This window comes from Aquarana catesbeiana, linkage group LG02, assembly GCF_042186555.1.
Source record: "Aquarana catesbeiana isolate 2022-GZ linkage group LG02, ASM4218655v1, whole genome shotgun sequence".
Classification (NCBI taxonomy): domain Eukaryota; kingdom Metazoa; phylum Chordata; class Amphibia; order Anura; family Ranidae; genus Aquarana; species Aquarana catesbeiana.
The window spans coordinates 136811227-136823439 of NC_133325.1; the positions used below are offsets into that span (position 1 = coordinate 136811227).

The 12213-nt window shown below is 43.4% G+C and overlaps 1 protein-coding gene across 1 annotated transcript in view; it reads right to left on the bottom strand.

Moving 5' to 3' along the window:
• CUL5 (cullin 5) overlaps window positions 1–12213 on the bottom strand; it is a 128714-nt gene that overhangs the window by 91229 nt on the left and 25272 nt on the right. The window contains 1 exon segment of the mRNA XM_073613504.1: window positions 10039–10148. Coding sequence (XP_073469605.1) covers window positions 10039–10148 — 110 coding nt within the window.

Here is a 12213-nt window from a genome sequence, read left to right on the forward strand (position 1 = left end):
TTTTAGCGGCGATCGCGATTTTTTTTGGTGACTGCGACATTATGGCGGACACATCGGACACTTTTGACACATTTTTGGGACCAATCACATTTATACAGCGATCAATGCTATAAAATTGCATTGATTACTGTGTAAATGTGACAGGCAGTGAAGGGGTTAACCACTAGGGGGCGGGGAGGGGTTAATATGTTTCCTAGGGAGTGATTACTAACTGAAGGGGGAGGGGACGCTCAAGGGGAGGAGACCGATCAGTGTTCCTCCGTTCTGGGAACACAGATCGCTCTCCTCAGAGCTGACAGGCTGTGGATCTGTGTGTTTACACACACAGATCCACATGCCGGCCCGGTTAACGGGCAATCGCGGGTGCCCGGCGGACATCGCGGCCGCCGGGCACACGCACCGGGTCCCGAGGAACGCGGCGGGCGCGCGCGCGCGCCCCCTAGACGCCCAGGAATCCCAGGACGTCATATGACGTCCACCCAGGATGGGAGATCCCATCTGTGGACGTCATATGACTATGGGCGGGTAGGGAAGTGGTTAAATGGATTGTAAAGTCTCATGGTTTTTCACTTTAATACATTTTATGGATAGATTGATAGCAGCGGGAGCCATTGGCTCCCGCTGCTGTCAATCAAATCCAGTGACACGGGGGCGGGGCCCTGCCATCTGTGTCAATGGATGCAGCAGCAGGACTGGGGAGCGCGCCCGCATCGGTATCCCCATGGAAAGCAGCTCTCCGTGAGCGCGTCCGATGAAGAGGAGGGACCCGATGCGTCAGTGGGGGACCCCAGAAGAAGAAGATCGGGGCTGCTTTGTGCAAAACCCTTGCACAGAGCAGGTAAGTATGACTTGTTATTTTTATTTTAAAAAAAGGCGAACCTTTACAACCACAAGCCCTTTCCGCCAGTGCGAGAAGGGAGCAGAGAGCTGTGACTGACAGTCAGCAGTTCTCTGCTTAGGGACCTGTCAGAACCGAGTGATTGGCGGTGTTAGATCGCCCGGTTCTTAGTGTAGAGGTGCCGGGTGACAGGTGCGGCATCAGACCCATGCTGCATCCACTGGGTAAGTAATAATCTAAAAAAAAAAAGCCCAAACCCATACTTCTCTTTTAAAGACACTGTGTAGTCCTTTCAATGCTTTGCTGGATATACATTATTAAAGTTCAACTCCAGGCTAGCTAAATACACAGATGAAAGAGCATGTAAAAATTATGTTTTGGGAGTACAGTAAAGGACCACCGGCTACTTTACAGTGGGAGTAAACTCCCTTTGTTGTTTTGTACATACAGGTAAGCCTATAATAAGGTTTACCTGTAGGCACAATAAATATCTTGTCAATGTTCACAGTTTAGGAGATACCTGTGAAGAAGCTGGTGACGTCACTGGTGAATGCGCACAGCTCTCTCAATGGATGGCATGCCATCCATTGAGAGAGCTGTGCCAGGGCCGTGACTCTTGCGAGCATGCACAGAAGTGACATCATAGAGGCTTGGCCATTCAAACGGGCAGAGCCCACGAACCTGGAAGAAAGACCAGGTGAAGATGGATTACCTGTCAGCGGGGACAGGGTGCCGCTGGACGAATCCGTTTCAGAGGCAAGTCTGTCATAATGTGCTAGTCTGTGATGCAGTTTTTTTTTTTTTTTAGATGCTTATTACCACTTTAACCACTTGCCGACCAGCCACCGTCATTATACGCCAGGTCGGCACGATCCCGCGAGCCGTCGTAGCTGTATGTCAGCTCCTTTAAGCAGCATAGCAGCACCCGCTGCATTGCAGGAGGTGCCGATGCTCGTGGCCGCGATGACCGCCGGTAAACACACACATCCCTGTTCTGTAAGGCCAGGTGAGGCAGATCGTGAGTTCCTCCTAGCTAGGAACCACGATCTGTCATCTCCTATAGTCAGTCCCCTCCCCCCACAGTTAGAACACACCTAGCGAACACAGTTAACCCCTTGATCGCCCCCCTAGTGTTAACTCCTTCCCTGCCAGTGACATTTACACAGTAATCAGAGCATTTTTATAGCAGTGATCACTGTATAATTGTCAATGGTTTCAAAAATGTGTCAAAAGTGTCCGATGTGTCCCCCATAACGTCGCAGTCCTGATTAAAATCGCAGATTGCCGCACTTAATAGTAAAAAAAAAAAAAAAAAAAATAATAATAATAATAAAAATGCTATAAATCTATCCCCTATTTTGTAGACGCTATAACTTTTGTGCAAACCAATCAATAAACGCTTATTGCGATTTTTACTACCAAAAATATGTAGAAGAATGCATATCCGCCTAAACTGAGGAAAAAATTAACTTTGTTTTAAAAAAAAAATTATTAGCGCAAAAAAAAAAAAAAAAAACTGCAGAGACTATCAAATACCACCAAAAGGAAGCTTTATTTGTGGGAAAAAAAGGACGTCAATTTTGTTTGGGTACAGCGTCGCACGACAGCGATATTGTCAGTTAAAGCAACACAGTGCCGAATTGCAAAAATGGCCTGCTCATTAAGCAGCCAAATCTTCCAGGGCTGAAGTGGTTAAATCTTGACCATGGGTTATATGCTTCACCCCTTGAGATGAGGACACTAGCAAGCAACCCCTCCAAATCCTGGTATTCTCAGTTTTTAGCAAGCAATCAGAGGAAAACACAAGGGGGAGGGTGTTGTTCCGTTTCCTGTACTGTGCTCCATTAAAAGAGGAAACTAACTTGCCTGTAAATTTCATATCTTGGAGTAAAGTAGGTGACACAGGCTGAGTATTCATAGCCCCTGGGTTATATACTTGTACCTTCAGGTGACTAGACACTGGCAAAGCTTTTGGAGGACACACCCTCTGAATGCCTCCCCTATACCCCATCCCACTCCGTGAGTCTTCAGTTTTGTAACAAGAAACACAGACTACCCAAGGAACAGAAAGGAGGGTGGCCTGGGATGTCCCCCAGCAATGAGTGAGAAGGGTGGGCAACAAATAGGCAAACAGATAAAATAAAGGGCTTGAAACAAAACACGCCACACGTCACTTCCGCCATTCTTTGGAATGCAGGTGGAACGTGATCGGCGTCCCTGCTTGTTTTATGAGCTCTTTTTGATCGGCAACGTTGTAAGTGTTACAAATAAATTTACAAACTGCACTATGAGAAGCTTCTTTTCTCCTTCCTGACATATGTGATTTAGCATACCCTTGCCTGGTGGGTGTGCCTCTTTATGGGCCATTTCTCTTTCCATGGAGGATACATTTCTGATATACATGCTTACTATGACTATCCATGATGGATCTCATGTACGTCTGGTGAGTAGGATGTTTGCCTAGGGGATGGTGGAAGAAGGCACTTTTCACATCTTATTGTATGGACTATTAAAGAAGATATCACTTTCACTGATTGGAGACATCTGGTGGCGGTGTATGGACATTTATACATAACTTATATTTATCTACCACTTATTATACATATTGGTTTGGTTATGATAACCATGTTTAATTATGATTTGCATTAGTTGTTTTTATTAGAGAGCGTGGTATGAAAACGACTGTTTTCTTTTTAAAACTAGGCAAACAGAACTGTGCCAACACTCCCAACAACAACAAAAGGGCCAACAGACCAAGCTTAGAGTGCCACTGAAAGAACTGTGCGGCCAAAAGCTGCATCCGCAGAAGACTGGATGTCCACCTGATAAAACTTTGAGACCCCTTTCACACTGGGGCAGTGCGGGCATTAGTGGTAAAGCGCCGCTAGTTTTAGCGGCGCTTCACCGCTATTATAGCGGCGCTTTTCGGCCGCTGTTAACCCCCGCTAGCGGCCGAAGAAAGTGTTAATAGCGCCCATGTTGCGTCGCTGCCGAATCGCTTTGCACCGCTGCCCATTCATTTCAATAGGCAGGGGCAGTGGAAAAGCGGTGTATACACTGCTCCCCTGTCGCCCCAAAGATGCTGCTTGCAGGATTTTTTTTCCCTATCCTGCAAGTGCACTGCCCCAGTGTGAAAGCACTCAGGCTTTCACACTGGGGTGGCTTGAGAGGCGCTTTACAGGCGCTATTTTTAACTCCTGTAAAGCGACTGGGGGAGCTTTCCATTGCCGTTCATGGAAGACAGCCTCTGTGAGCATGTCGTTGTACAGACTAAAGGTATCCTGGATCATACTTAATGAAAAAATTGCTAGTGTTATTAATGATACTGTAAAAACGATTTGAGACCATCTGGAGTCTCTGGGCGGGCTAGGTACACGTGCAACTTTATGAGGACTTGACCATAGCAGGTCTGTCCTCAGGGACCACCGATTCCTCGCCTTTCTTGGGATTTCCTTTTCGCTCTCTCCTATTCTCTACTCTCTTTATTTTTCGTGTTTGTTTCTTTTCTGTTCTTCCTGAGACTTATAATACACAGGATTATCTCCTGTGAGATTATACAACCGGAGTCCCTGTTACTGTTTTGAAGTTTATGATAAATAAAAAGGAGATTGGGACTTTAAATGAGGCTGTTGACTGGTTGAGGTTAAATGATATGTGGACATGTTTACTGACACAACTGGGTGTAGATTATGTTACATAGATACATAGCATGTATGAAAGTCATGTCATATAAATAACCATGCACATATGGCATGGACAGCAATAATAATAATACATAAATATATACATACAGCAGCACACGGAAATGCAGAACATGGTAATATATAAATATGAAAATTCATGTATATACACATATCAATTTGGCAGCACTTAGCAATATTAAATTAATTGACTGAAAATTGTGTTGGTAGATGAAAAAGTTTATGGTAATGCAGCAAGAAGATTGCTATGCTTCTTGCTACTCTTTTATTTGGTCATTATAGCAATGCTTTAAATATGGCTGTGTTCATTACTCACTATTTTTATATACTTGTGCAAGGGTCCTGCCTGCTTTATGTGGTTTCTTTTGACCCGATTGTTAACCTTCTTACGATAATAATAATAAAAATGATTGAAAGTAAAAACCTTATTTCTGTGTATAGTCTGTAATCACATAATCACACACATACAGTGGGGACGGAAAGTATTCAGACCCCCTTAAATTTGTTCACTCTTTATTATATTGCAGCCATTTGCTAAAATAATTTAAGCTCATTTTTTATCCTCATTAATGTACACACAGCACCCCATATTGACAGAAAAACACAGAATTGTTGACATTTTTGCAGATTTATTAAAAAAGAAAAACTGAAATATCACATGGTCCCAAGTATTCAGACCCTTTGCTGTGACACTCATATATTTAACTCAGGTGCTGTCCATTTCTTCTGATCATCCCTGAGATGGTTCTACACCTTCACTTGAGTCCAGCTGTGTTTGATTATACTGATTGGACTTGATTAGGAAAGCCACACACCTGTCTATATAAGACCTTACAGCTCACAGTGCATGTCAGAGCAAATGAGAATCATGAGGTCAAAGGAACTGCCTGAAGAGCTCAGAGACAGAATTGTGGCAAGGCACAGATCTGGCCAAGGTTACAAAAAAAAAATCTGCTGCACTTAAGGTTCCTAAGAGCACAGTGGCATCCATAATCCTTAAATGGAAGATGTTTGGGAGGACCAGAACCCTTCCTAGAGCTGGCCGTCCGGCCAAACTAAGCTATCGGGGGGAGAAGAGCCTTGGTGAGAGAGGTAAAGAAGAACCCAAAGATCACTGTGGCTGAGCTCCAGAGATACAGTCGGGAGATCTGAGAAAGTTGTAGAAAGTCAACCATCACTACAGCCCTCCACCAGTCGGGGCTTTATGGCAGAGTGGCCCAACGGAAGCCTCTCCTCAGTGCAAGACACATGAAAGCCCGCATGGAGTTTGCTAAAAAAAACACCTGAAGGAATCCAAGATGGTGAGAAATAAGATTCTCTGGTCTGGTGTTACCAAGATAGAACTTTTTGGCCTTAATACTAAGCGGTATGTGTGAAAAACCAGGCACTGCTCATCACCTGTCCAATACAGTCCCAACAGTGAAGCATGGTGGTGGCAGCATCATGCTGTGAGGGTGTTCTTCAGCTGCAGGGACAGGACGACTGGTTGCAATCAAGGGAAAGAAGAATGAGGCCAAGTACAGGGATATCCTGGACGAAAACCTTCTCCAGAGTGCTTAGGACCTCAGATTGGGCCGAAGGTTTACCTTCCAACAAGACAATGACCCTAAGCACACAGCTAAAATAACAAAGGAGTGGCTTCACAACAACTCCGTGACTGTTCTTGAATGGCCCAGCCAGAGCCCTGACTTAAACCCAATTGAGCATCTCTGGAGAGACCTAAAAATGGCTGTCCACCAACGTTTACCATCCAACCTGACAGAACTGGAGAGGATCTGCAAGGAGGAATGGCAGAGGATCTCCAAATCCAGGTGTGAAAAACTTGTTGCATCCTTCCCAAAAAGACTCATGACTGTATTAGATCAAAAGGGTGCTTCTAATAAATACTGAGCAAAGGGTCTGAATACTTAGGACCATGTGATATTTCAGTTTTTCTTTTATAATAAATCTGCAAAAATGTCAACAATTCTGTGTTTTTCTGTCGATATGGGGTGCTGTGTGTACATTAATGAGGAAAAAAATGAACTTAATTGATTTCAGCAAATGGCTGCAATATAACAAAGAGTGAAAAATGTAAGGGGGTCTGGATACTTTCCGTCCCCACTGTACATGGGCAGCTGTTGTGTATGTTACATATGCAGGCTCTGCTTCTTGTTTTGCAGTGAAAGACAGTGGTTAACCAATTAAGGGCCAAGCTTTTTTTTGAGATTTGGTGTTTACAAGTTAAAATCATTTTTTTTTTTTAGCTAGAAAATTACTTAAAACTCCCAAACATTATATATTTTTTTTCCCCAGACACCCTAGAGAATAAAATGGTGGTTGTTGCAATACTTTTATGTCACACCGTATTTGCTCAGCGGTACTACAAGCGCAATTTTTTTGGAAAAAATACACTTTTTTGAATTTAAAAATAAGAAGTAAACAGTAAAGTTAGCCCGATTTTTTTTATTGTGAAAGATAATGTTACGCTGAGTAAATTGATACCCAAAATTGCGCCCTCTCGTGGGATGGCGACAAACTTTGACACTTAAAAATCTCCATAGGCGACGTTTAAAACATGGCTACAAGTTACCAGTTTTGAGTTACAGAGGAGGTCTAGTGCTAGAAATTTTGCTCTCGCTCTAACGATCGCGCCAATACCTCACATGTGTGGTTTGAATATTGTTTCCATATGCATGAGCGACTTACGTATGCATGCGCTTCTGCGCGCAAACTTGGCGGAACGGGGCACTTTAAAAAAAAAAATTCTTATTTTACTTTTTATTTTTACACTGTCTTTTTAAAAAAAAACATTTTGGGTCATTATTTTTCCTATTACAAGGGATGTAAACATCCCTTGTAATAGAAAAAAAGCATGACAGAACCTCTTAAAATGTGAGATCTGGGGTTCAAAAGACTTCAGATCTCATATTTACACTAAAATGCAATAAAAAAAATTAAAAATTTTCCTGTCATTTTTTTTTTTTTTTTTTTTTTTTACAAAAAAAAAATTTCCCCTTTAACCGGTTCAATACCGGGCATTTTCACCCCCTTCCTTCCCAGACCAATTTTTAGTTTTCAGCGCTGTCGCACTTTAAACGACAATTGCGCGGTCGTGCGACGTTGTACCCAAACAAAATTGACGTCCTTTTTTCCCCCACAAATAGAGCTTTCTTTTGGTGGTATTTGATCACCTCTGCCGTTTTTATTTTTTGCGCTATAAACAAAAGAAGAGCGACAATTTTGAAAAAAAAACACAATATTTTTTACTTTTTGCTATAATAAATATCCCAATTTAAAAAAAAAAAACAAAAAAAAAAAAACACATTTTTTCCTCAGTTTCGGCCGATACGTATTCTTCTACATATTTTTGTTAAAAAAAATTGCAATAAGCGTATATTGATTGGTTTGCGCAAAAGTTATAGCGTCTACAAAATATGGGATAGATTTATGGCATTTTAAAAAAAAAAATATTTATTTTTTTTTTTTTACTAGTAATAGTGGCGATCGCAATTTTTTTTCGTGACTGCGACATTATGGCGGACACATCGGACACATTTGACACATTTTTGGGACCATTCACATTTATACAGCGATCAATGCTATAAAATTGCATTGATTACTGTGTAAATGTGACAGGCAGTGAAGGGGTTAACCATTAGGGGGCGGGGAGGGGTTAAATGTGTTTCCTAGGGAATGCTTCTAACTGTAGGGGGAGGGGACGCTCAAGGGGAGGAGACCGATCAGTGTTCCTCCGTTCTGGGAACACAGATCGCTCTCCTCTGAGCTGGTGATCCACGGTCCGGCCCGGTTAACGGCAATCGCGGGTGCCCGGCTGACATCGCGGCCGCCGGGCACATGCACCGAGACCCGAGCAACGTGGCGGGCGCGCGCCCCCTAGGCGGCCGGGAATCCCAGGACGTCATATGACGTCCACCCAGGATGGGAGATCCCATCCCAGGATGTCATATGTACATACGTGGGTATTAAAGTGGTTAAGACCATTGGGCATAAGTGAAGTTTGACATTGCTTTCGCCATCCAATGGTGTGGAGCTGAGCGGGGGCCATCTTTCCCTCACTCAGCATCCAGCCTGTGAGGGAAGAGGACCCGATCATCTCCGCCGCTACAGACGGCTCTGGTAAGCGGCGGAGACGACCGGAGTGCGGCGGGAGGGGCCCTCTCCTGCCCCTGATAAAAGTGATCTTGCGGCGTATCTGGCATATAAACCCAACATTTCATATTCCTAATATGTGCCTGCTGTACCATATACTTGTATAAAAGATATCCTGTTCTCTTTGTATTGCTTCCTTTGTGTAAAATCCCTGGTGTCCCTACTAGTCCCCTTGCTTTCCCAATAACTGACTACACTAGGCATGACAGCACAGCATGGTCAGTTCTTTAGCTGTGCCGAGAACTCAGCCTGCTCTCCTTCAATGATGAGACTTCTCCTGACAGACTGGGAAGATCAGTGTGCTGCTGCTTCTCCTCCTCACCCAACTCTCTAAGAGAGAACCGCAGCTGAGAACCAAGGGTATGTGATCACTTATAAATAAGAGGAAAAAAGTATTTATATCTACATACAAATGTTTTGCCTTTCTTTTCTACTTTAAACTGAATGGGTTGTTTTGAAAGGTGAGAGTTTACATATACTTTAAGCTTTACCATCCCATGAGTTCTCTGATTCCTTGAAAGCCATGCTCTCTCTCTGTGTTGATATCTCAAACATGTTGGAAGAGTTATGATAGTAAATAATTTGCTCTGCATCTAGTAGTTCATTTACAAATTGTCTACATTTAATACACAACAAAAATGAGCATCAAGCTTTGTAATAAATGTGACACTGTAATAATAAATGTATATGTCTTTATTCCGAAAATACACTATACTTTACCTTTAAGGGTGTTTTCACACTGCTCCATTGAACAAATGCATTAAAAACGCATATGCATTTTTAGTGTGTTTTCTGGGTGCCTATTACCCAGCATGCACCCGTGAAACTTGGACATGCAACTCAAGGTGTGTTTGGCAAGCATCACTGATGGGCACAGAGTGCCATCCCTAATGGGCAATGATTGCCATACCTGGCGGGCTCTATTTGGGCTTACCTGGTGTTCATGGGTGGGCATCCTCAAGGGGGCTGCACTATCAATCAGTGCAGACCCCCCCTGTCAGGAGAGCAGCCGATTGGCTCGCCTCTACTTGTGTCTGTCAGCGTGAGTAGAGGAAAAACCAATACACCAATATTCCTGTTTACATCGTGATCAGCCGTGATTGGACACAGCCGATCACGTGGTAAAGAAGCTCTGTACCTAGATCAGAGATGCGGTGTGTCAGACTGACACACCACCGATCACCGTGCTGTGCGCCCCCGCGGGCGTGCGATCGTGGCTGGACGTTATATGACGTCCAGTCAGGATAACTGAACCACTTCCTGGCCATCATTCTGCTATAGGCCGGACGGGAAGTGGTGAATTTTTCAGCAGAATGATATAAAAGTACTACTTAATCGAATACTTACGAGAAGAGGTCGAACCACTGCTGTTTTGTGACGGACTCCTGTCGTAGGAGCTTCAGGACTATAGGTCTCATGAAATCCCATTTGTCCTCAAATTGAAGGGAACCTTTATTCTGTTTCAAAAGAAAAACAAAATTAGTACTATTGTAAAATTCTTAAATTTTACAGAGAAAATATATAAATAAAATACACACACGCTTTAGAGAAAAATGTTTGGGGAAACATGACCATGACATATAAGCTTGTAGGACATTCCAAAACCCCACCCCACCCGCGCCACCTCCATTCCTCTGGGAAGGCTTTCCATATGATTTGGAAAGGGTCTGTAGGAGTTTGTGGCCTCTCAGCCAAAATATCATTTGTGAGTTCAGGTACTAATGTTGGATAAGAAGACCTGGTTAAAATGTGATGTTCTGAATCACCCCAAAGGTGACAAATAAGGCTAAGGTCAGAGCCCTTTGCAGGACACTTGAGCTCATCCACAAACTGGCCACACCAAGTCTTTATGGAGCTGGTTTTGTGCACGGAGACACAGTTTTCTGTAACTGAAAAAATATTACCCCAAACCTTTGCCAAATTTGGAAACACACAGCTGTATAAAATGCCTGCAGACTCTCATTAATGTATTGCTCTCCAGACCGCTGGGTTGCGCACAAAAAAAAAAAAACTGTAGTGTGTACCCAGCTTTAGGGTACTTTCACACTGCTCTGTAGAAAAATCTCAATTTCCACTCATTTTAACTGCTTCCCGACCAACCACCTCAGTTATATTGTGGCAGGTTGGCTCCCCTACGCGGGCCATCATAGCTATACGTTGGCTTGTGGGGTTGGGATAGCAGGCGCATGCACACCCGCTGCACAGCGGGGGTGCCGATGCTCGTGGCCGATGGTCGCGATGACCGCCGGCCAAGAGTGATCGTGAGCAGAAGAGACAGAACAGGGACAAGTGTGTGTAAACACACACTTCCCTGTTCTGTTCTGACAGGAGTGACAGACCGTGTGTTCCTATTAGCTAGGAACCATGATCCCTCACTTCCTCTAGTCAGTCCCCTCCCCCTTCAGTTAGAATCACCTCCCAGAGAGCACAGTTAACCCCTTGATCGCACCGTTAACCTCTATACTGCCAGTGACATTTTTACAGTAGTCAATGCATTTTTTTTTTAGCAATGCCAATGGTCCCAAAAATGTGTCAAATTTGTCCGATGTGTCCGCCATAATGTCGCAGTCCTGATAAAAATCGCCACCATTACTAGTAAAAAAAAAATAATAATAATAAAAATGCTATAACTCTATCCCCTATTTTGTAGACACTATAACTTTTGTGCAAACCAATCAATATACGCTTTTTGCGATTCTTTTTACCAAAAATATGTAGAAGAATACATATCGGCCTAAAGTGAGAAAAAATTTGCTTTTTTTTAAAAAATGGGGATATTTATTATAGCAAAAAGTACAAAATAATGTGTTTTTTTCAAAATTGTCGCTCTTTTTTTGTTTATAGCGCAAAAAAATAAAAACCACAGAGGCGATCAAATACCACCAAAAGAAAGTTCTATTTGTGGGAAAAAAAGGACGTCAATTTTGCTTGGGTGCAATGTCGCACGACCGTGCAATTGTCAGTTAAAGCTACGCAGTGCCAAATCGCAAAAAGTGCTCTGGTCAGGAAGGGGGTAAATTCTTCCGGGGCTGAAGTGGTTAATGGTACAAAGATGCAGCATGCAGGACTTTTCAAAACGGACTGCACCTGTAATGCAGTGGTATGAAAGTCCCATAGGATTTAAAGGGAAACATTTTTCTTGTGTTTTTCTTGCATGGAAAAAACAGTGGGAAAACATATCAATGTGAAAGGGCCCTTAAGCCTGTTACACACTAGTATTTTTTTTATTTTGTTCAACCCAGCAGGGATGAACAAGAAAAACCTGACAGCTCAGGATAAGTCGCTGTACTAACTTTCCAACATTAGTACATCGATCTCCCCTGCTGTTCTATTGTGTTCTGACAGGGGGACGGCCCCTTGCCAGAACGCTCCGTTCAGCGCTCTCAGCACTGTTTGGGAGCCAATCGACAGACCTTTTAGGTCATGCCCCTTTCGACAGAAGCCAGCTTCTGTCAGACCGACTCCAGTACGAAAGGAATGTCGGCTGGTTTCTACTGAACCAGCCGATGCTGCCCGACATTT